Source organism: Myxocyprinus asiaticus, chromosome 45, assembly GCF_019703515.2.
Source record: "Myxocyprinus asiaticus isolate MX2 ecotype Aquarium Trade chromosome 45, UBuf_Myxa_2, whole genome shotgun sequence".
Classification (NCBI taxonomy): Eukaryota; Metazoa; Chordata; class Actinopteri; order Cypriniformes; family Catostomidae; genus Myxocyprinus; species Myxocyprinus asiaticus.
In genome coordinates, this window is record NC_059388.1 from 2,870,973 (window position 1) to 2,898,607 (window position 27,635).

General features: G+C 39.2%; 1 protein-coding gene across 1 annotated transcript in view; it reads right to left on the bottom strand.

Annotated features, from left to right (window-relative positions):
- Window positions 1-349: 349 nt before the first annotated feature.
- zbed4 (zinc finger, BED-type containing 4) overlaps window positions 350-27,635 on the bottom strand; it is a 28,299-nt gene continuing 1,013 nt past the window's right edge. The window contains exon 2 of the mRNA XM_051688681.1: window positions 350-5,423. Coding sequence (XP_051544641.1) covers window positions 1,450-5,220 — 3,771 coding nt within the window. The 5' untranslated portion in view covers window positions 5,221-5,423 and the 3' untranslated portion in view covers window positions 350-1,449. The remainder of the gene's footprint in view (window positions 5,424-27,635) is intronic.

Genomic DNA, 27,635 nt, shown 5'->3' on the forward strand with positions numbered 1-27,635 from the left:
CGTATCAGCCATTTCACAAGTTTCACCTTTTAAATTGATATGTGTAGTACAATACAAACATAAATAGTAGATAAAACACTTGAACATTCATATTAAAATATACTGGAAGTGATTGAGTCACCTGTTCTCTATGTAAAAGCGCTTTGAGTGTAGTGTCAGAAGAGCACTATAAGTGTAATAGTCATTTATTCAAAATAAGTAAATGAGAGAGCTTCAAAGGAAGTAATACTTCAGTTTTAAATGTTTAATTGTATAACATATCAAAATGAAAATAGCACATAATGACTCCTGCTCTGAATATCTGTCATAATCACACAGAGGCAATGTCCAGGTAAGCTCAAATCATGAGACTCATCCGCCAGAAGAGAAGTGCCAAAACACGACTCGCATAATGTGTTGTTCTTCCGCAATTGTTTGCGGTTTTAAGTTTCAACCACAGATATTGCTAGAGAGAAGTAGTGCATCGTTAATGTATTCAACTTATCAATAGGCTGAACAGGGTAAAATCACCCCTTCCCTGGCAACGTCACGTACCACAAATCCCATGAAAACCGTAAACCTCTTTTCCCACATTTTCTCAGTTTGGATTAGAATTAGAATAGATTTATTTATCTTTGTGATTACTGTCAATATTGTTGATATAACACACACAATTGAAAGAGCATACCTTTTATTTACAAATAACCACAGAAATTAAATCGTTCCAGTCTGAATACTTCCTCTATCAAATTATATTAAATGATTATAAAATGTACAATACATTTACTTGTTGTCCCATAATTTAGTCCCTTAGATATAAAGAGTTGTGCTTAAGAGACAAATGTCTTTTCAAACAGATTACTCAACCTGAAAGTACATTATTTACATTATCTGTAAAAAAGAAAAACAATCATCAGCAAAGAAACTAATTAAAACAGTACCATTAACCACAAAATCACAATGAAAAAATTAAATAAACATTTAAACATCTCTGTCACAGCATTTATTTTGGGCCATGTGCTCATTAAAAACAGTTTTCAGCATGTAGATTCAACTTTACAAAATCATTTCTATCAGAAGACTATGACTTTCTTTGAACATTAGATCATATTTAGAGCATGTTGACCTGAAGTAGTTTGTATAAGGCACAAGGAGAGAGAAGACAAAGACGTGTCATTTAAAAATAAATAGTACAAAACAGTTCAGCAACAAACAACTACCCCTACAGCTAGCTAACCCTCCCTCCCTGAAAACACTTTTTACCAGAAATAAGACAAACTCCAGTTATCAAGTGTTCAACAGTAGTACTCACAAAGCAATTGAATATTATCCAAATAATCAAAATGTGTATTGAATATAAACCTCAGTTTAAAATATTATGGATAAACGGGCCTTCTCAGAAAAGTGATTTGGTCCTTGGTTGGGGCTCATCGGACTTTAAAAAACAGTTTTGCAAATATAACTATGTAATCAGTATTGAAAATATATCAAAGGAAGGTTGACCTTTAAAAACAGGAGTCCTTCAAGATTTTCTAGCAATGGTCGGGATTGATTCAGGGTACAGTTGACACTGGATGTGCTGAACAGAGTGTCTGCTGGTACAATGCTGGGTGGGCAACCCACATAGCGTACAGCTACTTTGGCAAGGTCAGGCCACAACAATTTTTTCAGGTTCCAATAATCTAGAGGATCAGAGCTCTGGTCAAGAATGTCCTCCTCCAAATACTCCAGCACTGCAAGCTCTAATGATTTTGGTTTCTCCTCTTGCTTGATTTTCTGTCTGATGTCGTCCATCAGCGCCCAGAGGTTGTCTTTGTTTGTGGCCGAGCTATTTAATGGAGCTGGTATCTCACTGCATCCATTGGACAGTGGTGGTTTATTCTCTGCAGTGGTAGATGAAGACATCTCAAGCTCTTGTATGAGGCCCTGCTTGCACTGCTCGGCCTCCTCCTCAGTAAAGAGGGAGGTCTTATACCTAGGGTCCAACATAGTTGCCCATATGTACCTTGGGTCATGAAGAGTAGGAGACATTCTCATCACCATGGCCTCCTTTAAGGACTTGAGCATGTTATCAATACCCATGGTTTCATCAAAAAGCATGTCTATCTTTCGATTGAGAATGTGAATGAGTGGAATGACCTGACCTAGTGTTGCAGTGCGGTTGCTCATCTCCCTGCAGGCTACCTCGAAAGGCTTAAGGGCATTGCAAACTGACTGCATGACTTCCCATTGGTCACAGCTTATCAGTTCCCTGTAATTGCACTCGAATGACATCTCATCGATGGCTTTTTTTTGTTCTACTAATCGCTCAAGCATGAAATAGGACGTCTTCCACTTAGAGGGAACGTCCTGGACCAGCTGATTTTCAGGCAACTGATAAGCTTTCTGCAGTTCCGCCAACTTCTCCTTTGCTTTCACAGAACGATGTACTCGCTCACAGATTTTTCGAGCAATGCTGAGCAAGTTCTGCACCATCCTCTGACTTTTTATGGCTTCATTGACAATGAGGTCTATGTTGTGACCAAAACACTGCATGGTGGCATGGTGATTGCTCTCTAGTATGCTTCCAATAGTTTGATTATCTGTTACAGTGAATCCAGTTTTAAGGCCTGAGGAACCAATCCAGGTGTCCCAAAAATCTTCAAGCTGCTTCTGTACGCTCAGCATATTGAAGTCACAGTCAATTGAGGAAACACCAAGAAGGGCTGAGCAGTGGAAATCATGCCCTTGTGGAACAACCTGTGACTCAAATGTTACCCAGTGGGCTGTAAGAATCAAGTACTCTTGGGTTTGGCTGCTCACCCATACAGTTGTGGTGAAATGGATGATTCCTCCTTCAGCCTCCTTGAGGTGTTTCAGAACAACCTCTTTCACACTTCTGTACATGTCTGGAATTGCAGTGCTGGTGAAGTAGGATGATGAAGGTAGAGAATACTGTGGCTGGAGGTATTCAAGTAACCGGTTCAGGCCAACATTCTCCACTACGGTTGATGGCTGAAGATCCAGTGCAAGCATTTCTGCTATGAGTTTGGTGATTTTTTTGGCAACTGGGTGGCATTCGCTGAATTTCTCTGCATTCTCCCCATAAGTAGAAATGTCTATGAGCTCCTGCTTCAATTGAATTTCAGCAGATGACACATCACCTGAGATATTACTATTGTTTTCAAGCACATGTCCATGAAATCTCTGCATGTGCCTAAATAAGCAACTAGTGCCTAAATTGGTTGTCTTTTTGCCCCTGCTAATTGTGCGACTACAGTGCAAACAGACCACTTTTGTTGGGTCTGCAGAGGAAATAGAAAAGTGATTCCACAGCTTTGAAGTCTTTTTGCTGAAACCAGGCAGAGCATGGGGTTTGTTCTCAACGGCAGGGCTGTCCATTGCATTTGATAGCATGCTTTCCTCTGCAGCAGGAGTAGATTGTGGTGACTGGGGTGAGATTTCTTTGTCACTTGTGCTTTTTGGGGTCTTGAGGACATCAGGATGCCGTCGCATCAAATGTCTCATTAAACAGCTTGTGCCAAAGTCCCCACGTTTACCGCGACTAATTACACAGGGACAGTACCGACACAATGCTTTAAGTTGGTCAACAGGAGATACAATGAAATGATGCCACACTTCTGATTTAACCCGTTTCATTATTTTCTTGTTTTGCTGGAAAATTGAGCTCGGATCTTGGGATAGACTCTGCCCCTCTGTGTGCTCCTCTGGAGAGAATAACAAAGGTATGCTTTCCCCTTTCAGTCCAAAAGATGCATCAAGTGTGGACTCTTGTAAAGATTGATATGTAGCATTGTTTGCCGCCGTCTCAATCATCATGTGCTCACTGTCATCATTGGGCACATCATCTGATATGGTTTGAGGGGGATATGGGGTACAGAAGAGTTCCTTTTTGATCTCTGTGGAGTCCTGGACCTGTGTGCGTGACAGAAGTGTTGGCGGAGTGGTGTAAGGTGGAGGAATGCTTGAGCCCTGTCCGTTTTCTTCAATGACTATGTCTCTATGGGCCCGCCACATGTGACGAATAAGGCAGCTCGTTCCCAAGTCTTTCCCGTTTTTACCCCGACTGAACTCATTCATGCAGTGAATACACACAGCTTTCGAGCTGTCAGCAGGCGATAAATAAAAGTGTTTCCACACTGCTGAGCGCCGCCGAGAATTTGAGCTCTTGGGTGCAGATCCAGGGCTTTCAGACCCTAGGTCTATGGTATCCTCATTATGGTTGTTAAAGGAATGTGGGGATGGAACTGTACTAGAGTCACCCTCGACACTCTTTTCTGCATTTGGTTTGACCTTTTGTAAAGACTCTTTGGACATTACGTCTGTGGCCTCCGCTAAAAAGGTGGGTAGTGAAGTATGGTTGTCTATGGTGGGCTTGATGCTTCCAGACAAGTCTCCATTGTTTGCTGATATATTAGGAGGTATTAAAGATGAGGAAGTATTGGAACAATTATTTAATGGGTCGCCATCTTGCAGAAGAACAGTGGGGTGAGCCCTTCGCACATGCCTCATTAAACAACTAGTACTGAGGTCTTTCTCGTTTTTACCCCGACTGAACTCTTTCATACAGTACATACAGATTGCTTTGGTACTATCACGTGGTGATATGAAAAAATGGTTCCAGGCAGGAGATTTTTTTCTAGGGTTAAGGGGACTTCTAATGGATGACAGAAGGCTTTGTGTAACTGCATCCATTGCAACATCATAAAGTGTACTTGAGTAGCCACTAAACAAGCTACCATACTCATCATCATAACCTCTGGTGGCAAAAGGGCCAAAGGCCCCATCAAAAGATAACTTTTCATCATCCTGAGCAGTTTCACCAATTTCATTTGGTTCTGCTTTGATACATACACTTGTTTTGCTTTCTGATGAATGATTTATTTCTGTGTTCTGGGTCTTATTTGAAATAGCTGGAGAGTCATGCTTTTCATAAGTTTCAACTGTTGAATCCTCAGTTGAAACCCCGTCAACCTGAGACGATAGATCTTCCTCTGTGCCTTCAAATGGCAAAGGCACCAAAGAAGAGTCTTTAGCCAGTGTCTCTGAAGGACAGGGAGGGGGTTGTGCATCCGAAATCTCACGAGGAGTAATGCTGTATGATTTGAACACATAGCCATCTTTCCCTTCGATTTTTAAACAGGTTCCTTTGGCCTCTATCCTCTTGTAATTATCTTTGGAGCCGTTATGTTCGTGGCTTGCATCCTCAGCCTTTTGTGAGAGGCCGTCCTCTCCATCCATTATTGCAGGAAGAATTTCTGCAGGGAAAGAAATCTTTCTCTATTGAAAGCAGCTTTTTAAGTGTTCAAGTGTCATGGGTTAAGCTTTTTCCACTATCTTCCATGCAGATGTTTACATTTGCATTATTTCTAAAGCCAGATGCAGCAGATATATTGACCTCCATTTAGGGCAGTGTAGAAAGCTTGTTCATTTGTAGAATCAATCTGCAAAATTAGATAAGAGATGGAAAGATAATTAACAAAACAATTCATAATATAAAGCAGTGTTTCCCAACTTTTTTGCCTTAAGTATACCCCACAGCACCATAAGTAAGGCTGAAGAACCCCTTCATCCATACAAAACCAAAGATGTGCACCAAAGACTATAATTTAACATAGTTGCTAATAATAATCAATTATATTTTAAAGTATAATGTCCATTTTGCTAATGCTGTAGCTAATGCTGTTAATTATGCAGGGGAATTTCTGAGTACATTACAAAATATTAATTTGACAAATTTTAATCGTTCTTTTTTTTAATATATATATAATTTGTTACATTTAGCTTTTAAAAATTTACAAATTCCATGTATTCCATCAATAAACATGATGTCTTGGAAATGCATATTTTATATTGCATACGTATGTTTTACTACATGTTTCTTGTTTACATGCAGTACTGGGTAGTAAAGATTACAAATTTTTGTTCATGTAATGTTTCTATTGTTTTATGCACTTAAAACAAACTAGATATGCTTTTTTTGTTGGTGCCAGATGGGCTGGTTTGAGAATTTCTGTAACTGCTGATCTCCTGGAATTTGTACACACAACAGTCTCTAGAATTTACTCCGAATGGTGCGAAAAACAAAAAACATCCAGTGAGCGGCAGTTCTCTGGACGGAAATACCTTGTTGATGAGAGGTCAACAGAGAATGGCCAGACTGGTTCAAACTGACAAAGTCTACGGTAAATCAGATAACCGCTCTGTACAACTGTGGTGAGAAGAATAGCATCTCAGAATGCTATTCCGAGATGCGGGTTGGCGCTGTTTTGGCAGCACGACGGGGACCTACACAATATTAGGCAGGTGGTTTTAATGTTGTGGCTTATCAGTGTATACAGTTTTAACAAGGCATCCCTCAGTAGATTAGAGCAGAAGGGAAAAAAAAATCACTGCCTAACAGTTTATGCGCTGAAATTTTGCTTGGTGGAAAACAATCTGGAAATATAGCTGCAAGCAGTGATGATGGGCCCAAGCACCATGGGTCCATTTCCACCCAGTATCTTTCAGAAAACAATGCAAGGTGGACACATGCATTTGGCTTTTGACAATATTCTAAACAATTTTGAAGCAATTTGGGTAAATATAAGAGGACTATTTTAAAGTCTGTTGTAAGAGCCATAATTCCTGCTACCAAGTGGTAGTGCCATGACCATGATCCAAAATAGTCACATCCATTTGATTAGCCCCCAAGACTAAACATACATCTCAATTTTGATCTAAATCACACAATGCACACAGACGATATGAGACACTTCCTGTTTCCCATTTTTCTGCATTAATTTAAAGCCTCGCCATGGCAACACCATTCGATATATAAAAAAACCTGTTCACAATTTAGCATCTTCAATGTCTTGGCATAATGTAGTCTAAATGTGGTGACAGTCTCATGAATCCCCTAGGAGGAGTATTTAAAAGTTCAGAGACTGCAATATTCCAAAAATCCAAAATGTCCGACTTCTGTTGGGCAGACCTAATGACTATAATTATGAAAGTTGTCTGGCTTGATGAGAACTACATATGTACCAAGTTTGGTGACTGTAGGTGAAAGTGGGGGTGCTACAGAGGCCGTCTTACACGCCCATTTTCAAGGGGGCGCTACAGGGCACCCCGCAAATTTGCCCAGCCCACTCTGATGTGTGTGCAAATTTTCAAGAGTTTTCACGCATGTTAAGTACCCCAAAAGTACCGAAAAATTTAAAAAGAAGAATCCTTAGAAGAACTATAGGGCCTCCACACTTTCAGTGCTTGGGCCCTAATAATATGAAACAATGCAACAGTCCCCTCTATGCAACCTGAACTTGTTCAGAACATTGTTTTTAGCACAGGTGTCCCAAAGATTCAATCTAGACACAGGTGTCTCGACATGCATTTATGAAAATTTGAAGTTCTTTTTAACTTGGCACGGTTTTCAAAAAGTGCTGGTCCTGCACGAGAAGCTGAAGAAACAGTGAGACGCGATGCAACAAAGACATTCGTCCAGCATGAGTTTACATAGGAAAACAATGGGAAAACAGAACAGATGCATGCAAAAACACGTTCGGTGTGAACGGCCCCTAATTTGTCCTTTCGTGTGTCTGCGAGCGTGTGCGCGAAACAAGTTTGGTAGGCCCGTTTATTTTTTCATTAATTACAAATCCGAACCCGACCAGAACCCGAAGTCCTACTTGAAAAACTGACCCGAACCTGGCCCGAAACCCGTCGGGTTCTCGGGTCCCATCAGGCCTGGGTGGGGCTGCAGACTTCTAGTACACGTATCTTCGATTGGGAATAACTGATATTAAAATACTCAAAGTTCCTTTCAACTGGATATATGAACCTCTATTTCCTCCACCCAAGCGGTTGAAGTCTGTGGTGTGGAAATACATTGTATATTTAAAGACCCATGAGACACCATTAATATACTTAAAAAATGCAAGTATTGGCATTTGATTTAGTTCACTGTACAGAAGGGCCCTTAGCTAGTTTCCCCACTGCTCATTGATAGCCTCAGTTATCAGTAAATCTAGAAGCAAGATGAAGGCAATGTTCAGGACCATTCATGCCATCGTCAAGAAGGGAAGACCACTCTCAGATTTTAAGTTTTACTTAGTGAATTAGTGCATTCATGCTATTCATATTACTGGATCAGAGGGATTTTCATGACGTTCAGTTCCGTTAACAGCTCTTAAAACTAGGGATGGGCACAAGTTCGTGAGTACTCAGAAGTGACAGCAATGATTGATCATGAAAATGATGATCGATAATGAAAATGTGTGACGTTTTGAAATTCAGTGACAACTATATAAAGAGGGGCATAATTTGTAATTTTGAGAATGATTACATTGTGATTTTCTGCTGTACCTTGATTGTCAACAGTGACGTCCCATAGTAACCAAACTGATAAATGATGCTGCAATGCTAGCATTTGTTCTACAGGTTTACAAAACTTTAAAAGGGAGAATAATTCACAGGTCTTTAAACACCCTTCTATGCAAACATTTGCTAAACAAGTTTTATTATCATGTAATGTGGAAACTCATTTATTTATATTATTTAATAAAAGTGAATGTTTATCATTGACTGTAAATGTCCTCGGGTGCTGACATGTTTGCATTATGTCACACTCCTGCATCTTGGCGAAACTGGAGTAGGGTTGGGCGATACGACCAAAATCTTATTTCACAATATGAATAATTTCATATCATGATGGTGATATACACTCACTGAGCACTTTATTAGGAACACCTGTACACTTACTTATTCATGCAATTATCAAATCTGCTAATCGTGTGGCAGCAGTGCAATGCATAAAATAATGCAGATACGGTTCAGGAGCTTCAGTTAAAGTTCACATCAACCATTAGAACGTAATGAAATATGATAATTTTCCACCCTGTCTCTGGCCCTGTGTCTGAAACGCTCGGTTTTGGCCTAAGTGCCTTCTTTAAACTTCAACGTAATGCCCTTGTCGCTTCACCTTCCGTCCGATCATTTTGGGTGGGCAGACGAACCTTCAGGGTGGACAATGCCCACCCGTAGACATGCCCCAGAGTATATAGGCTTAAACATTCAACTGAAGGGTGCTTAGCACCATAAAGCATCCCCGTAGAACCGGGCCTGGTTTCTTATAGTGTTACCCTAAACTACACTTCACGCATTTGTTAAAAATCTCACTTGAGCATGAATGGTTGTTACGTTGAATAAAGTTTATTAATTTAAGCAACATATTGCAAAAGCAAGTTACTTTACCTGTGAACAAAGTATTGTTTCCTCTCACACTCAGAGCTGTAATGACGGTCTTGAGAGCAATTTTTGAAACCAGATTGCACCATTTATAACATTATCCAATTAAGGAAAGCATTGGTCATAGCATGCACCTGTTACACTCATTGTATTTAATGTTGGAATTCATGAAAATAGTCCACGTAAGATCATGTTTTTTTTTTTATATAGTTTTTTTTTCCATTAAGAAAGACATTTGATGCTACTGCAAAGGGCAAGGGAGGGAGAAGGGAGAACAATCATAATAGCCACACTAACTTTCTTGGCACTTCTGTTTCTAAGAGCGTGCGCATAACGCCGGGACAATTGTGGTCCAATTGACATGTGGGTTGGGGAGTAACGGAATACATGTAAAGGCGTTCCTTATCAATTCAGTTCACTCGACATTGCAGTGAAATACTTTGGGGAATTCCTTTTCCACGACCTAGTTGAAATTAGTTTTTCGCCTGACTCTTGGCGCCTGCAGCGAAAGATTCACCCACCCCCTCTAGTGTTCCGGCGAAGAGTTTCTCCACCTCGCCGCAGGCATCGGGTTCTTCGCTTTGCTTCAGCAAGACATCTAACTGCTTCCTGCAGCATCCAGGCACGAGCTGTATCCTTTGAGATATAAAATAAACGTCCCTTGTTCAGGACATTGTATTTTAAGATCCAAATAACTTTACAGATCTTTATTGTAAAGGGTTTAAACAATGTTTTCCATGCTTGTTCAATGAACCATAAACAATTAATGAAAACGCACCTGTGGAATGGTCGTTAAGACACTAACAGCTTGTTAGGCAATTAAGGTCACAGTTAGAAAAACAGGACACTAAAGAGACCTTTCTACTGACTCCGAAAAACACACACAAAAAAAAGATGCCCAGGGTCTCTGCTCATCTGTGTGAACGTACCTTAGGCATGCTGCATGCAGACATGAGGACTGCAGATGTGGCCAGGGCAATAAATTGCAATATCCATACTGTGAGACGCCTAAGACAGCGCTACAGGGAGACAGGAAGGACAGCTGATCATCCTCGCAGTAGCAGACCACGTGTAACATCTACACAGGATCGGTACATCCGAATATCACACCTGCGGGACAGGTACAGGATGGCAACAACAACTGCCCGAGTTACACCAGGAATGCACAATCCCTCCAACAGTGCTCAGACTGTCCACAATAGCCTGAGAGAGGCCTGACTGAGGGCTTGTAGGCCTATTGTAAGGCAGATCCTTACCAGACATTACCGGCAACAACGTCACCTATGGGCACAAACCCACCTTCGCTGGAACAGACAGGACTGGCAAAAAGTGCTCTTCACTGACGAGTCACTGTTTTGTCTCACATGGGGTGATGGTCGGACTCAGTTTATGGTCGAAGGAATGAGCATTACATTGAGGCCTGTACTCTGGAGTGTGATTGATTTGGAGGTGGAGGACCCATCATGGTCTGGGGCAGTGTCACAGCATCATCGGACTGAGCTTGTTGTCATTGCAGGCAATCTCAACTGTGCGTTACAGGGAAGACATCCTCCTACCTCATGTGGTACCCTTCCAACAGGCTCATCCTGACATGACCCTCCAGCATGACAATGCCACAAGCCATATTGCTCGTTCTGTGCGTAATTTCCTGCAATACAGGAATGTCAGTGTTCTGCCATGGCCAGCGAAGATATAAAGAGATATATATATATATATTAGATGTGTGTGTGTGTGTGTGTGTGTGTGTGTGTGTGTATATATATATATATATATATATATATATATACACACACACACATACATACACACACACACACACACACACACACATACATATAAATACAATATGTGTGTGTGTGTGTGTGTGTGTGTGTAATATTCCATCCAAGTGACATAAAACACTCTATAAGAGCTGCTTGTGTGTCGTATCACAAGTGTTCCTGTAAGCGACACATCAATCCATGAGACCAACATACCCACGCCAAAGCAGCTCTCATGGGGACAGACTGCCCTCACTGTGAGGACATGAGTCTCAATGCTTCAGGGTTACCCTCATTCTGAGGGACGATTCCGCCTCCCAATCGCTTCCTCAGTGTTAAGTCTCGAGGGACCACGAGGAATCACAGAGATGGAGGAATCCAAGGAGGATCTCGTGCCGGCATAAGCCGGCACAAAAATGCAAATTGGCATTATTATTTTTAGACATTTCTGTTGAAGCAAAGAATTGTGGGTTGTGAGTGCCCACGAAGGATACACCTCATGCATCCTGCGAATTCCTGTGAAAGAACGTCACATTCGAAGGCTGCATTCGAAGTGTCCTACTCGCTTTTATGAAACGAGACAGCCTCGATGACGTATGCGGCCGACAAATGCGACCTCCGGAGGACGCAGCCTTCCAAACAAGACACAGCCATAGATTTTGGACATACTTCATCCGTGGAAGTAGGCATTGTCTCGTGACCCGAATATATGATGTAAGAACAACTACCGTAAAAACTATCTGCTCTAGTTAAACAAGCACCATTTAAGCACAGGGACCAATTATCTTGGCATATGGAGCACTTACAGTTGAGAAGAGCTGTCTGACTCGCGATTCACCGGCGTTCTTTTAAATCCAGCGTTTTGAACGTGACGTTGCCTCAGCTCCCGAGGGATTATGAGATTAAGTGTCCAGTCAATCCGCACTTCAGAATCTCACCAGAAATAGTATGTCATCTGGGTACTTCTCTCTCACTGCTTCATGAATACTGTGGATTCTGACATACTACTCAATTAGCATACTGTTTTTGACATACTATATAGTAGGGAAGTATGGATATTCGGATGCAGCGACATTGTTGGCCTGCTGTTGCGCTGCACTTAGGCAACTGAACAAACAGTTGGCACATCATAATGTTGAACGAGTGCTTAAACCTGTTTGCTGCATTTGTGAATGTGACAAAGCATAAACATAACTTTAGCCTACCTAGTCATTACAAATGATATACTGTAAAACTACACTGAATCTGGTGTTATTATGAAACAGGGGCTATAAGTTACTATCCTGTATACTGTATTTCCACTTACATTCATCTCCGCAAATTCTGTGGGATCACGGAGATGGTGCTTAAGTTTAAAGTGTTGCCCGCCTGACCCGATACTTTTTGGAGACAACCTTCACAGACTGGGTAACCATCAACACTGATGGTGCCTCCTGGGTCTTTAACATACCCAAAGTAATCCCAGATAGTGGACTTCAACTGCTTTGGCGGCGGAAATAAAAGGTTCAGGCTCGGACATGTCTGTATGATGCGCTCGTGCTGCTCCGCTCATGCTGCACGTCTGATGTGCTCATGATGCGCTGCACTCTCGAAACCTGCATGTCACCTTTAAAATTGAGTGACAGTCGAATGTAACATGAGGAAAGCGCAATTAAAAAATTTATTTTATCTCGCCAAGTTAATATGATGCCGATTCTGTCTTAATTAAACTGATTTGGGTTTTAGAAAAGTTCTGAAAAAAATCTCTATTCATGCAATACTGTCTATGAGAAGATTTCAACGGTATGATCCATTTTAAAACCGAGGTATATTGTGAAACCTTAAAATCATTGCATCCCTACTTGGGATCGATGCCTTTTTCAAGCATCGATAATCAGAATATATTCCAGATGATTTTCAAATATATATCGTGATCCCCCCCCCCCCGATATAAATAAGGCTGCTCGTTGCACAACAGTCTTTGTCTCTTCAGATATATTTCTCAACACAACTTTGGTAAAGTGAAAGCGGCAGGGTAAGTCAAAGGGGGTCGCACACCAGACGCATCTAGCAGACGCCATGGCGCATTCTAAAATTCGAACAATTCACAGTTACAATATGTTGTTTTGTGGTTTGACAGCATGAATGAAAGACCTATTAACGGTTCCTGTACATACAGAGAAATTGCATGATAAACGTCACCATTTCTAATCATTCAGTTTGCGCAGTTTCACCAGATTCACTAACCTTCAGCAAACTCATCAACGTCACTTTGTTAATTCTTGAACAAAAACCTTCATAACGCAAATTAGGCTTCTAATTTAAAGGTTGGCTAATTTTAAAATATTGATGCCTCAAAAATATATATATAAAGTGCAGATCAATAATCAATATTTTATGACATCCTTACAGCTAACTGAGACTATCTTTAAGCAGAAGTAATAGCTTCTAAGTAAGAGTAGTTCTATGTAAACACCTGCAACTTACTGGTTGTAGGCCTACAGAGCCCCCTTGAGGACAAAACTGGAACATGTTACATTATTTATTTTACAAGCTGACAAACTGATAGAATAATTCAGAGGTAATTCACACTTCTTTCCACTATAACCTCAGGTATTACATCTAATATGGCAACATCTGGGTCAAAAGGCACATCAACCTGGAATATATCTCTAAGGACTCTGTAAACATCTTCCCAGAATGATTTTAACCTTGGGCATGACCAGAACATGTGGGTGTGGTTACCTATTTGTGCCCTATATTCCCTCCAGCATTTATTTGCTTGTGCACTTTGCTCCCATCTTTGCTGTTATCTGTGGGGTATGGAAATATCTTGTGATAATTTTCCTCATAAATTTCCTCAAAGTGTTTGAATTAGTCACTCTATGGGCCTCAGAACATATGTCTGCCCAGTCCTCCTGTGAAATCTCCTTCTGCATCTCAGCCTCCCATCTCTCTTTGTAGACAAGCAAATTACCTGGATGAAGTGTCGACAGTCCTTGATATAGTTTTGAGATGATTCTCTTATCTGTGTTTCCCATTTGTATATTTATCAGTAATATCTCCATTTCATTTGAGTTAGTGATTCCCTTCCAGTCTTTGTGCTTTGTAAGGAAGTCCCTTATTTGTAAATACCTAAAGTCTGTTTTTGGTAGCTCAAATTCCCTTTGCAATTTTTTCAAATGATTTAAAATTACCTTTGCTGATGAGTTAGTGTATGAAATTAAGCCCGTAATGTGACCATGGTTTAAAACCTATGTCCAGATTGGACGTCAGGAGTTCACTTGCTGGATAAAGGAGCGATAGAGTGAGTACATTTTATTGACGATTGTATTTTATTTAATCTTCTTAGAGTGGCCCTTGTCCATTTACCCATTTCAATACTTTTAAGGGGGGTGTCTACAAAGGGTAGTGATGACATGGGCTGCTGGCAAAAAATGTTCTCCATGTTTAGCTAGCGTGTATCAACATTTTCCTTCATCCATGTCCCAGTGGGTTTTAATTGTGCTGCCCAGTAGTAATACACTGCCTGGCCAAAAAAAAAAAAAGTCGTCGTTTGGATTTAAATAAGCAGATACTAAAGAGCCTATGATTGGGTCATTTTTCCAGTGATTAATAAGTTTCAGCTGGCAACAATTCTTTTAACTCTTAACTGATGCAGTGTGTAGCTTCTCATTTCTTAAACCACCATGTTGGAAGATGTATCCCGTGATCGTGGAAAAGATGTTACTGTGTTTTAGAAGGGGCAAAATATTGGCCTGCATCAAGCAAAAACAACTAAGAAGATTACTGAAATAACTGGAATTGGGTTAAGAACTGTCCAACGCATTATTAAAACCTGGAAGGATAGTAGTGAACCATCAGCTTCACAGAAGAAATGTGGTCGAAAAAAAGAATCTTGAATGATAATGAATGATCATGATCGGAGATCACTAAAATGCTTGAAGTCACATCATTCACAAAAAAAGAAAAAAACAAAAAACAAAATCAACAGTAGAACTCACAGCTATGTTTAATAGTGAAAGTAATAGCATTACCACACGCACAATGTGACGAGAACTTACAGGGTTGTGACTAAACAGCTGTGTGGCCACAAGAAAGCCTCTTTTTAGTGAGGCTAATAAAAAATACAATTTCTAGGGAGCATAAAGATTGGACTGTGGAGCAATGAAAAAATGTCATGTGGTCTAATGAGTCCAGATTTACCCTATTCCAAAGCGATGGGCATGTCAGGGTAAGTAAAGAAGTGCATGAAGCGATGCATGCGTCATGCATAGTGCCCACTGTACAAGCCACTGGAGGCTGTGTAATGATCTGGGATTGCTTCAATTAGTCAGGTCTAGGCTCAGCAACGTTATGCAGCAATAAAATGAAGTCAGCTGACTACCTGAATGTACTGAATGACCAGGTTATCTCATCAATGGATTTTGTCTTCCCTGATGGCATGGGCATATTCCAGGACAACAATGCTAAGATTAATCGGGTTCAAATTGTGAAAGAGTGGTTCAGGGAGCATGAGGAATCATTTTCACACATGAATTGGCCACCACAGAGTCCTGACCTTAACCCCATTGAAAGTCTTTGGGATGTACTGAAAGACTTTACAGAGTGGTATCAAAGCTAAAGGCGGTCCAAACAAAATATCAGAGTATGTGACTTTTTTTTTGGGCCAGGTAGTGTACTTAAGATTTGGGAGACCTATCCCTCCTTCAGTCCTCATAAGCTGTAGAGTTTTGTATATAATGAATTCTTGGCATCTGTCCTGGCCAAAAAAAAAAAATAGGATATCAATTTATCTAATGAATGTACTTTTGGGATTTCCACAGGCAGCATCTGAAAGGGGTTGAAAAGTCTTGGTAGCACATTTATACGTATGCTTTCTATATGGCCTAGAGAAGATAGGGGGAGTGCTGATCATCGCTGCAGGTCTTTACAAATGTCTTAAGGCACTTTTCCACTGCACGTTATGGTTCGACTCGACTCTGCTCGCTTTACTTTTCTGAGCTTGCTTTTCCACTGCAGTTTAGTGCCGACTCAACGTGGATGGGATCATAGGCTGATCGTCATAGTTGCGCCGCCTCTACTGCCGTGACATCATCTTAAACGCGACACAAACATTACTGACCATAAACAATAACACGACCGCTAGCTGTTAGCTATTAGCTCATTGTGCTGCATAAAGCAGTTGTTGCATGGTGATTTTACACAAGTGTAACAGTTAAATTGGCCTGGTTGTTTCAGAAGCAAGCTTTCCAGTAGCTGTTCAACTAAATAAAGTGAAGCTTTCAAACAGAATATAGAGTTAACGTAACAAAACGTACCATCCTCCATCGTGGACTCCAATAACGCAGAGTCCAGGGCACTCTCCCTCCCATTGCTCACCAGTCTATTGCCATAGATAGCGTCCATTTGGTCGAACCACTCCCACTTTCTTCTGTTTGAACCACTCCAGCTGTTGTGGTCCTTGATGGTTCTGTAGTCACTTTTACGTTTTTTTTACTTTTCCCTACACTGTTGGTAGGTCCGGTGGTAGCCGTGTGCGGCCAACAGCTGAGACACTTCCTGAAAGACTTTTTCGTTTCACATCGTTTTGTTCGTCGCTAACGAGAGAAACGTCTGCACCTCGTTTTTTGACCACGCCGTGGTTTTGCGCACAGCCATTTCTTTTTACAATTTGAAAGTCGCGTGAACAAATTATATTGCTGTCGCTGTTGCTAACTTTAAAACTAGCGGGTTGATGTCCCGTGTTGCAAATCCAGTGATGGTGGTAGTGATGATTCTCTCTGACCAATCAGTGATCTGCAGGGTTTTGACATCACATTTAGTATCGGCTCGGCTCGCTTGGAACCTCGACCGAGGTGGTACTAAAAAATAAATAAATAAAAAAAAAAAAAAAAAAAAAAAAATTATCAGGTACCAGGTACTATCCACAGTGGAAAACCCCAAAAAAGCGAGCAGAGTCGAGTTGAGCTGTACTGTGCAGTGGAAAAGCCCCATTAGATTAACTTATAGCTGACTTCATTAAGTTTTTCTAATGATGGGGGTATGTGGATCCCCAGGTATTTGATGCACTATTTGTTATAACCTGTTCAGAAATTTGGCCTCCCATGTTCATTGCCTCAATTTTGTCTACATTTACTCTATACCCTGAGTAGTATCCAAACTCAGAAATTAGCTTTTTAAGTTGGGGTTGTTGATGTTGGATTTGATAAGCAAGACATCATCTGCATATAATGAGATTTTGTGCTCCTCACCTTCTATCACTATGCCTTTTATGTCAATAATTTCTCTTATGAGCTGAACAAGAGGCTCTATGCTTATGACAGTAAGGGGGACATCGCAAAGCCCTGTCTACATCCTCGCTCTAATCTGAATGCATCTGATTTGTACATGTTAACTCTGTACTCCAATCCACAAACATCACCCAGAGTTTGCATCCATTTAAAAAATTAGGTCCAAAGTTGAATCCTCTCATGGTATGGAAAAGAAACTTGCAGAACACTCGGTCAAATCATTTATGTGCATCTAGTGATACAACTGTTGCCTCAATTTTATATAGTGAGTGTTTAGCTATATTTAATAATCTGCGAATATTATCACCATAGTACCTTCCCTTTATAAATCATGTTTGATCTGGATGTACGATATAGGTAATAACTTCATTTAATCGTCGAGCTAAAATAGTTATTATACGGAGATCCCTGATTAATAATGAGATCTATATTACTGACTAAATGTTGGATATGTGCCCTCCTAAGGGATAACTACTATTGTTGAATCATTTAATGAAGGGGCCAAGACTCCTGTCTCTAAGGCTATGTGATATGTATCTAATAACAGTGGGGAGATAATCTCTTTGAATGTCTTACAGAATTAATTTGAGTAGCCATCAGGGCCAGGGCTTTTGTTATTTTTAAGTCTTAAAATTGTCTTCATTATTCATGCATGTATCAGCATTTTTGTACAGGGCCTTGTAAATGTCAGCAACTAATGGAAATCTCATCTGGTTTTGTAAGAAAAGTAGATATTTTCCTAGATGTTAGCTTTTGTACTGTATTTGTGGATTTTTGTTTTCTCAGATGAAATGCTAGTAGTCTGCATGCCCTATTGCCAGGTTCATAATATCTTTGCTTAGCAAATCTCAACTTGCCTTCAATCTTGCTGGAGAGTAATGTATTTTAGGGCTGGGAAACAATACATTTTTCGATTGTTTCTTTTAATTTGGTCAATTCGATATCGATTTTCAAAAGCCATGGATCTTTCTTTTACTCTATAAGCAACCGTCTACTACAATGAGAGGAAGTCAATCGCATTTGCAACCAAAGCTTGCGCTACATGACTAAAAATGTTTATATGTGGCAACTGGCTGGTAAATGTTTAGATTTCACTCACCAGTAATTGTGTAGTATAGTTGTGAAGTATTCAGCAGCTAGATCCTTTCACTGCGTATTAAAAGGAAAATATGTTCTGTGGTTGTCCAAAGACGAAATCCACGCAACCGATTTGTCATTGAATAATGTATTTTTTCATTTCTGTTCTTTACAGTCAGTTGTTGATCAAAAACAACAAAAATAAACATTTAATTGTAATCTGACATAGCACAGATGAGATAAAGCTATTAGAGTCTCTCTCGTTAACTTGCGCTCATTTACAGATGCTGTTTACAGAAATGCCGGATTCCCTTAAAGAGACTGTACTGGTTTTTAGCACATGTTCACCAAAACTACAAATTATGCAATTAAATGATAAAAATGTAACAAAATATAATATACACAGATCAGCCACAACATTAAAACCACCTGCTTAATATCATGTAGGTCCTCCTCGTGCCGCCAAAATAGCTCTGACCCTTCGAGGCATGGACTCCACAAGACCTCTGAAGGTGTCCTGTGGTATCTGGCACCAAGACGTTGACAGATAGATAGACAGACAGACAGACCCTGTCCATGTAGAATGAAACAACTTTTATCAGCATACTAATACGGAGTTCTTCATCTCATGTAAGTGATCAAGTATACATATATTTTACAACAACTGAATTTCTTTAAGAGTAAAACTTGACTGAGTGCACCTTTAATTATATTGTTTTGAGTCACCATCTTGTGTGTGTGGAACGTTAAGGACCGTGTATACGCCAGCTGATAATCTCAGCAGTAACTATTTATTTAGCCTACACCAGGCAAGTAGGCTTTTGTTCTGAAAGCAAAAAGCAACTAATAATAAAAGAAACTGTAAGCTGGCATTTGCTCAATCGCAAAGCAGAGACCAGTTTCTTTAAGAGTTCCATTCATCCTAAAAAGAAAGTCGGTTAAGCCATTAACTGATTAGGCAGCAAGTCAGTTGTCTATGTTTTAAAGCGCAGCCTTTGCGATGCCATTGCTGAAATAAAATGCTGTCATTGTGGTGAAATAATGGAATTTGTGTCTAGTAAAATATGGAATACTTTTGTAGTTACGCTTGGCTCTAAAATATTTTAGCGGCACATTGCACTGTTGTATTCCAAGATGTACGTGTATTTAATGTGTTTTCTTTCAAGCTGCTTTTGGTGCAGTAAACTATCTTAAGTAGGGCTGGGCAATAAAACAATATTGATATTTATTGAAAAAATAATCATTTTCATATTGATGATAGGCTAAATATCGTAATTATCACTCAAAAGTTTATGTTCTACATTCTAGACAATAGAATCAGGTATGTCTCAATAAAAACGCAAGTAGTTCAGCAAAGGTATACATACAACTGAATCACAGTCAGGAAATCAGCCAGTCAGGAAGTTTTAGCAGGCAGCCCTGCTGTCATGGAAACTGGCAATGAGGCTCGGTAGACTCTAGCTAGCAGCTAGTTATCCGGCTAATTTAACATCATAGTGTACCGAACAAGACAGCACTGACAATGCAATAGAATCATGAACTGAACACAACAACTACGAAAACACCACCATTGCTGTAGGGGTGTAATGGTTCAAAATTCTCACGGTTCGGTTTATATCACGGTTTTGGGTCACGGTTTCAGTACGGTATTTAACATGTTCAGGAAAAAAATATATTACTGCCAAATCCAAAGTAAGAGTACTCTATTTGGTAAACACTCCAACAGGTTTGCCCTTAATAAAAATCATGGTTTTAGTACTACAATAACCAAAGTTTAATCATGGTATTTGTAGTACAATCATAGTAACCACAAAATCGACATGGTTACAACATTTAGTAAAACCATGGTTACTATATGGAAACAGTATTACGGTTGTAAAACCATGGTTAATTGTATCATAACCATGATTTCTGTTAAGAAAACCATGGTGACAGTCATTGTTATTACAGTCATGGTTACTAAAATATTACTATAGTAAAACCATGGTTAATTTTCATTAGGGTCCTTAACTAAAAAAAAAAAACCTTCTCTTATTACTTAATCAACATTTTAACGTAATACCTGCACTATTACATACGTAACAAACAAAGTGCATTTTAAACAACTCAAATTATATTCAACATTCAGAAGCTGTAGCCTACATCACTATTGAAGGAATAAGCAATTAAAATGGATATTAGAAGTGATGTTGTGATGCAGCTCGAGTGTTTTAATCATACGCTGACATAGGAGAAGGGCAACATATCGTTGGCAATGAACAGCCCAAGCGCTTTCATTATTATTTCATATCTGTCAGAATTAGCACTGTGCTTGATTAAAAACAGAAGGGAGTTGGTACAGTTTCGGCTCACCTCTGTGCATGCCTTGTGCTATCTTTCCCTGGGCGATGTTGGCGTAAATTATTAATTATATTGATGTATTACCAGTATACAACACTCGCATCGAGAGATGTCTGCAAACAGTGCCTGTTTTGTAAACATTTTTTGACCATCACTGTTGTAATTGACTGCAAAAAGAAAATATTCCCAAACAGGAGACTTGATTAATGCAGGGGCTTCTCTATCAGAGGCTCATTTTATCCACTTGCCATTTTCAACTACACACAACGTGTGCAGAAATGTGATGTCATCAAGTTGACCCAGTGAAAAACAGGTGGAGCGTATCCATTTACAGATCCATTCAGGGGTATTAGTGGAGGTTGGAACTATACTTGTCTTTTTGACGTTTTGTTTTCTTCGCCAAACCTTGTGCTTCAGATGAATCGTTAAACCTGAAGTGAACCACGATGCCAGTGCTTACTGAACCGTGGGTGGTGAACCATACGGTTTGTTTTTTTTTTACCAAGAACTGTTACATCCCTACATTGCTGTTTATTTATGTACTATTAAGTTAAATGTTTTTTTATGATCCATAGTGTACAAAGGCAAGAAAGTGTTTCTTCTTCTTGTGCTGTTTATTGGCAGTTGGCAATCCAGCTTATGGTGCATTACCACCACCTACAGAGCTGGACTATGGAGCGTCACAAGAAAGTCTTTAAGTGGAGTCAAACATCAGCTGAAGATGATGAAATTGGATTAATTTGATTAAAAAGGTCACACACCTTACATAGGATTAAATCCTAAACTGAGTATACTTTAAAGGTAGCATACCCTCTGAAGTATACTTGTAAACAAACAAGTTATGTTTAATTAATTCTTAAGGTCTAACAAACATTTAAAATGCAGTTTTGCCCCATAATGGTATGAAATGCATATCATGCTAAATATCTATATCCAACATATGAAAAAAATATAGCGATAATTTTTTTTTTTTTGCCATATCACCCAGCCCTAATCTTAAGTATTTTGTCTTTCTTTTCCTTGCCCAAGACACATTGGGGAGAATGTTAAAAATCCTGTAAATGCATTTAAAAAAATGCAAAATCGAAATGTTAATCGAATCATTCTGAATTTTCAAAAAATAAAAAATACGTGTAATCGACAATGTATGAATCATGAATTGAGACTATTCGCTTTTAACCCAAATATTCACACCCCTAGATTTGGGAGATAGTGAGGAACATCTCTTAACTAAAAAGAAGGTTTAAGCCATACAGTGTAACTGGGAGTTTTCTCAGGCTTTGAAGCCTGTACCTAAAATGAAGACTTGATGGGCAGTTTTTGAATTCCTATTACAAATGTCACTTGCATAGTCTGATGAAAGAGTTAGATTTAAGTACCCTTAAACTCCAGTAGAAACATGTTTTATGTAAAGTAAATCTAAAAAAAAATTAAATAAATAAAAAAAAAGGTCTGTTATAAATAACCACAAACATTAACAGTGGGTTAATGGCTATGATTATGTAAACTAGGCTGATATATGATTCAGTTATTCCCTCACTTTCAAGTCTCTATGTGCTTGTTATGATGGTGTTTGTTACAAAGTCCATGGCTTTGTCCGGGCCAAGGAATTCTCTTCACCATTAAACGTGATCCGAAGTTTGGCAGGGTAGGCCAAGCCTTTGTGGATATGCTTTTTCACCTCCTTGAACACCGCTCTGGCCTTTGCTACACTTGACATGAAATCGTGGTAAATGGCTATCAACTAATCTTTTACCGCAATGGCGCCGGTTGTCATGCTTTCTTCAGAATCTCCTCAAGGTCTTGGTAGTAACGTGCAAGGGAAATGATGGCTTGTGGGTTCCCTCCTGGTCGTTTGGGTGCGAGACTGCAATGAGACCGATCTATTTGTATCTCCCTTTCAATTGCAGCATTTCTCGAAGTAGCTTAGATCAGTTTCCCAACCACTGTGCCGCGGCACACTAGTGCAACCATTTTTCCTAACAGTGTGATTAAATATTGCAAGGGATCGCACTGGTGCAACTACAAAGTTGGCTGACTCTCTTGATTGTGCATTATCGTTTTTTGTTACGTACAAGAAATATCAAATGGCAAATGTTCCAAACGCGAAAGGAAACAGCTTTACCCGGATCAGTCAGTGCTGCTCAATGGACAGATCATTGCAGAGACGTGCATTTACACGTGGACCGGTCTCGAGCGCTCAGCTGTGCAGATCATTGTAAACAGAGCTGCGAGAAGCGCGGGCTGAGTCACGGATTCGGCATTGATTATTTGTTTAAAACCTCTATGAGAACCCATAATGTGTCGATGATTAAACCAGTTTAAAATGATATTAAACGGCCCCAACATTCTAAACAGCACTGAAAAGGAATAAAGGAGAAATCTGCACAATGAGCAGACAGAGATGGTAAGGTTTCAATCCACACATCACAGATATTAAAAAATATTTTCCATGAATTTATATCAATATATCAGTGTATTGAGGAAATACAATTTAATTTCTGTTTTTTTTTATTTTATTTTTTTTAAGAAATATTTCAATAATTCCATAATTTGTTTTATGGTTACTGCTAATCATGGTTTTACTTTGTTTACTATGATCATATTGCACAGTTAAAACTATGGATACAATGGAACTTTCCTTCTGTGTAAAATCTTTTCTAATGCCCTCTGATTGTAGAAAAAATGCTTTGTTTGTCTTCAGATGACTGTATTTAAATCAGATAAGATCCTGATAAAAAGAAACCATGAAAGAAAGCTCAATCCCATTGTCAGAGTATTTTAATTAAAAAAAAAAAAAAAAATGCTTGTTTTTTCATTACCCAATTAGTGCTCTAGCCACCTGTGACCTCATTATACAGCATGCCTACATGACTTGCGTTTTTTGCATAGCCGAATTTCAAACTTTACTAAGACAGACAGAAAACATGGACAAGTTCTTGAAAAGGAAAACTATTGACGATGGTTATGTGGGATAGTGGGGTGCCGTGGGATTTTTTTATTCGTAAAAAGTGTGCCGTGGCAGAAAAAAGGTTGGGAAACACTGGCTTAGACAGCTGCAGTAGTGCTGCTCGAGCCCAGTGTTTCGGCTACCTCACGATCCGCACATTATTTCTTCTCATTCTTCCCTCCATATACTCACAGTACCTTCAATTCCGGGTACTTTAACTGGCTTTCGAGGTTGGTCACCATTGTTTGGAGCGTTACAATTTTGTCTGACCGTGTTGACAGCCCTCCCATGTCCTTGATATTACCATTCACACTGTCAAGTTCAGTGCATATTGCAGATGTATTATTAGCTATTTCAGTTTTAATTTTCTGTAACACACTTTTGAGCTGATCGAAATCCACAGCCAGCACCGCCCTCATTTCTGATCGTATAATTGAGCCTATCTTTGTCCTCAGGGAGGCAAGGATTTAGGATTTTAGTGCCTCCATTTCCATTCACCAACCCCAAACCAATTATACATTGTCAACAAATTCTAGAAATGAACACTGAGAAAATAAAGAATAAATAAAAATACAATATATAGCTTAATAAACATTAGTACTGTGTGTTCAGTATCAGTCAGTTGCTGACCATTAAAATAAAGAATAAAAATATAATAAATAGCTAAATAAACATCAGTACTGTTTAGTATCAATCAAATGCTGACCATTAAAATAAAGAATAAATAAAAATAAAAATAAGAGAGCTAAATAAACATCAGTACTGTTTAGTATCAGTCAAATGCTGACCATTTAAATAAAGAAAATAATACGGTGTTACACCGTATTCTGCTATACAATTCAGGGGAAATTTTTAACGGTGGAAAATCAGACTCTTAAATATTACATTTTGTAAATGCAACGACTGGAATTGTTCGGCTGAAGGGGGTACCAAACTGCGAATCCTGAACAAAACAGTTTGGTGAATACAAGTTTACATAACAACGTAGCGTGAAATCAACACTCAACAGACACAATCCACCACCGCACTGTTGTCTGCTGATCTGTAAAAATATGCTGTGATGTTTACCTTTCAATCTGCTACATTACTGACTGCACTGACAAACTATAGCTGGCTAACAGCAAACAGACATGAGTGACATGGTTGTCAGGGACAGGGTTAACGTTATATTAGATATATTGAAAAGGGAAATTGATTGGATCATTGTTTATTAACTTTCCAATATGTATTTCACAAACTAGTTAGCGACTTACCGAAAAAACACTGCTTAACTCCGCCCTGTCTGCAGAGCCACTGTCAGCTCAGCAAACAATGGAGTCAGAGCACACTCTGCTGGACAAACTATGTTATGACACCAACTCAAGCACTTTTCTGCATTATATGTTCTGAAAAAAGTTTTCATATCTGCGCATATCGGTAAACATATACGCCAATAACGATATATCGGTGAAAGGCTAATATCAGCTGACAATATCAGCTGACAGATAAATCAGTCGGGCACTAATTTGGATTAAAGTGTGCAACATCATACCACGATTTCAGTTTCAATGTAATCAATTGTGCAGCTCATGTAATACAGTGAGCACTGGGATTAGATTTTTTAGCATGAGAGTAAATCTCCACAGGGTTTAGATGATTGTACTATATTAAACTGTAAATAATGCTGAATATAATGTATAATAATGCTAACGGTCCTGATATTTTGAGCCAGCTCGTCTTTGTTCAATTATGCAGTATATTATTTTTATATATATATATATATATATATATATATATATATATATATATATATATATATATATATAAAATAGTAATGATTAGCAGTTAAATGATTAGTTCAATAAAAAAAAAAAAAACATGATGGAAGCTCTTTACACCAATTTCTTTACGTATGTACATTTTACATCTTACGTAATAAATGACGTCATCACGTAATTTAGCTACCTTTCAGCAAGCCTTTGGCGACTTCCCATGAGAAATAGAATTTACTGAAGACTGTCCGATTTAGATCGGTGGCCAATTGATCAGTGCACCCCTACATGGCAGCATCCATTTTCCCTTCAATTCCTGACCAACTGCCCCGCTGAAGAGAAACACCACCACACCATAATGTTGCCACCACCATGCTTCACAGTAGGTAAGGGTATTTTCTGGGTGGTGTGCAGTGTTTGGTTCAGTCCAAAAAGTCCCATTTATGTCTCATCTGACCATGGAGGTTTCTAAAGACATGTGGCAAAACGTTTTATTGTCAGATGAGACAAAAAATGAACTTTTTGGACTGAACTCCAAGCACTGTATATGGAGAAAACCAAACACAGCACATCACCCAGAACATACCACAGCATGGTATGGCAACATTATTTTGTGGGGATGTTTCTCTTCTGCAGGGACTGCACAAATGGTCAGGATTGAAAAGAAAATGGGTGCTGCAATGTACACCTAAATCCTTGAGGAAAATCTGTGGCCCTCTGCTCGACAACTAAAGATGGGCAGGCAGTTTACCTTTTAGCATGTCAATGACCCTAAACACACTGGCCAAAAAAAAAACAAATTAAACAATGTAGTGGCTTAAGGATAGGACGGTCAATGTCCTTGAGAGGACAAGTCAGAGCCCTGACCTAAATCCAGTCCATCGCCACTCACCCACAATTTCACTGAACTTGAACAATACTGCAAGGAAGAATGGGCAAATATTCCCCAATCTAAGTGTACGAAGCTAGTAGAGAGAGACATATCCAAACTGATTGATAGCTATAATTAAAGTAAAAGGTAGCTCTAAAAAGTATTAAATCCAGGGGTATGATCACTTTTCAAACCATTATTCTAGTTTTTCATCTTTTATACATTTTCGGAACTACCTTTTTTTCTCAATACTTGAATGTTGTAAGGCAACATTTTTAATTTAAGTTGGTAAAAAAATTTATTGTGTTTTGATTTCAGGCTGTAAGACAAAAAGATACTATTTCAAAGAAGTATGATGATTTTCTATTGACACTGTATGACAGCTGCAAATATGTACAGTAAGCGATCCCATGATATTCATACAAAAACTAGAGTAATTCAAGAAACGTACATTTTTATATTCTGCCAGTTGTCAAATTCATGAAACTCACGCTGTAACAATCTATTACTACATTAATAAAACGAATAGACAAAAACACCGGACAAGCTAAACTTAAGGCAGAAACATACTTCACGTAAGTACGCAAACGCGAGCGCTTGGCCAATGCTTGGTCCCATTGTGCATACATTATGTCAGCTCTTGCATTGCTCTGGGTTACAAACCTCAGACCACAAGAGGGCAATAGATTTTTTTTAGATGTGACCACGAAACCGGTGTTGCATCCGAAACCGGTGCTGCATCCAAAACCAGGACATTGCTACCTTTGGAGGCTGTATACAGAGGCAGGATAAAAATAAGGTGCTTTTCAAACTGTTCGGAGACCAGTTTCAAGAGTTCCATTCATTCAAAACAGCTGTCAGTTAAGCCATTAACTGATTAGGCAGCAAGTCAGCTGCCTATGTTTTCGGATTCTGCCCTGATGTGGTAGATGAGTCTATAGTTGAGGACTGGGTTGAGACACGGAGAAAAAACCAGTTTGTTTGAATGGACTGCGGATAAAAAGTTGTGTATATTTTTCGAAAAGATTTAACTCAAATTGCTGCCCGCCATGACAGTTGTTGATTGAAATAAGGAAATCCGCTCTAGCGCCCCTTGTGGCAACGCTGAGAACGCAGCGCATACTTGCGATGTGTTATGAATTGAGCGCTGACACATTTCTCAACTCAACGACGCGTGAAATCGAGCTTGCATAGCAAGGTGCGTCTGCATTCACGTACTTGCATAGAGTATGTTTGGGCCTTTAGCCATAAGAGTTCCTAGTTAATTTCGTTATTTGTATATTTAGAGCGAACAATCAGATAACGTTAAAATGTATCTGTCAGTTGTTAAATTCAAGAAAAGCACAGTGACATTACACTGGGATAACGAAACTATTACAAAATAGTCGAGGAAAGTAATCTTTTATACGT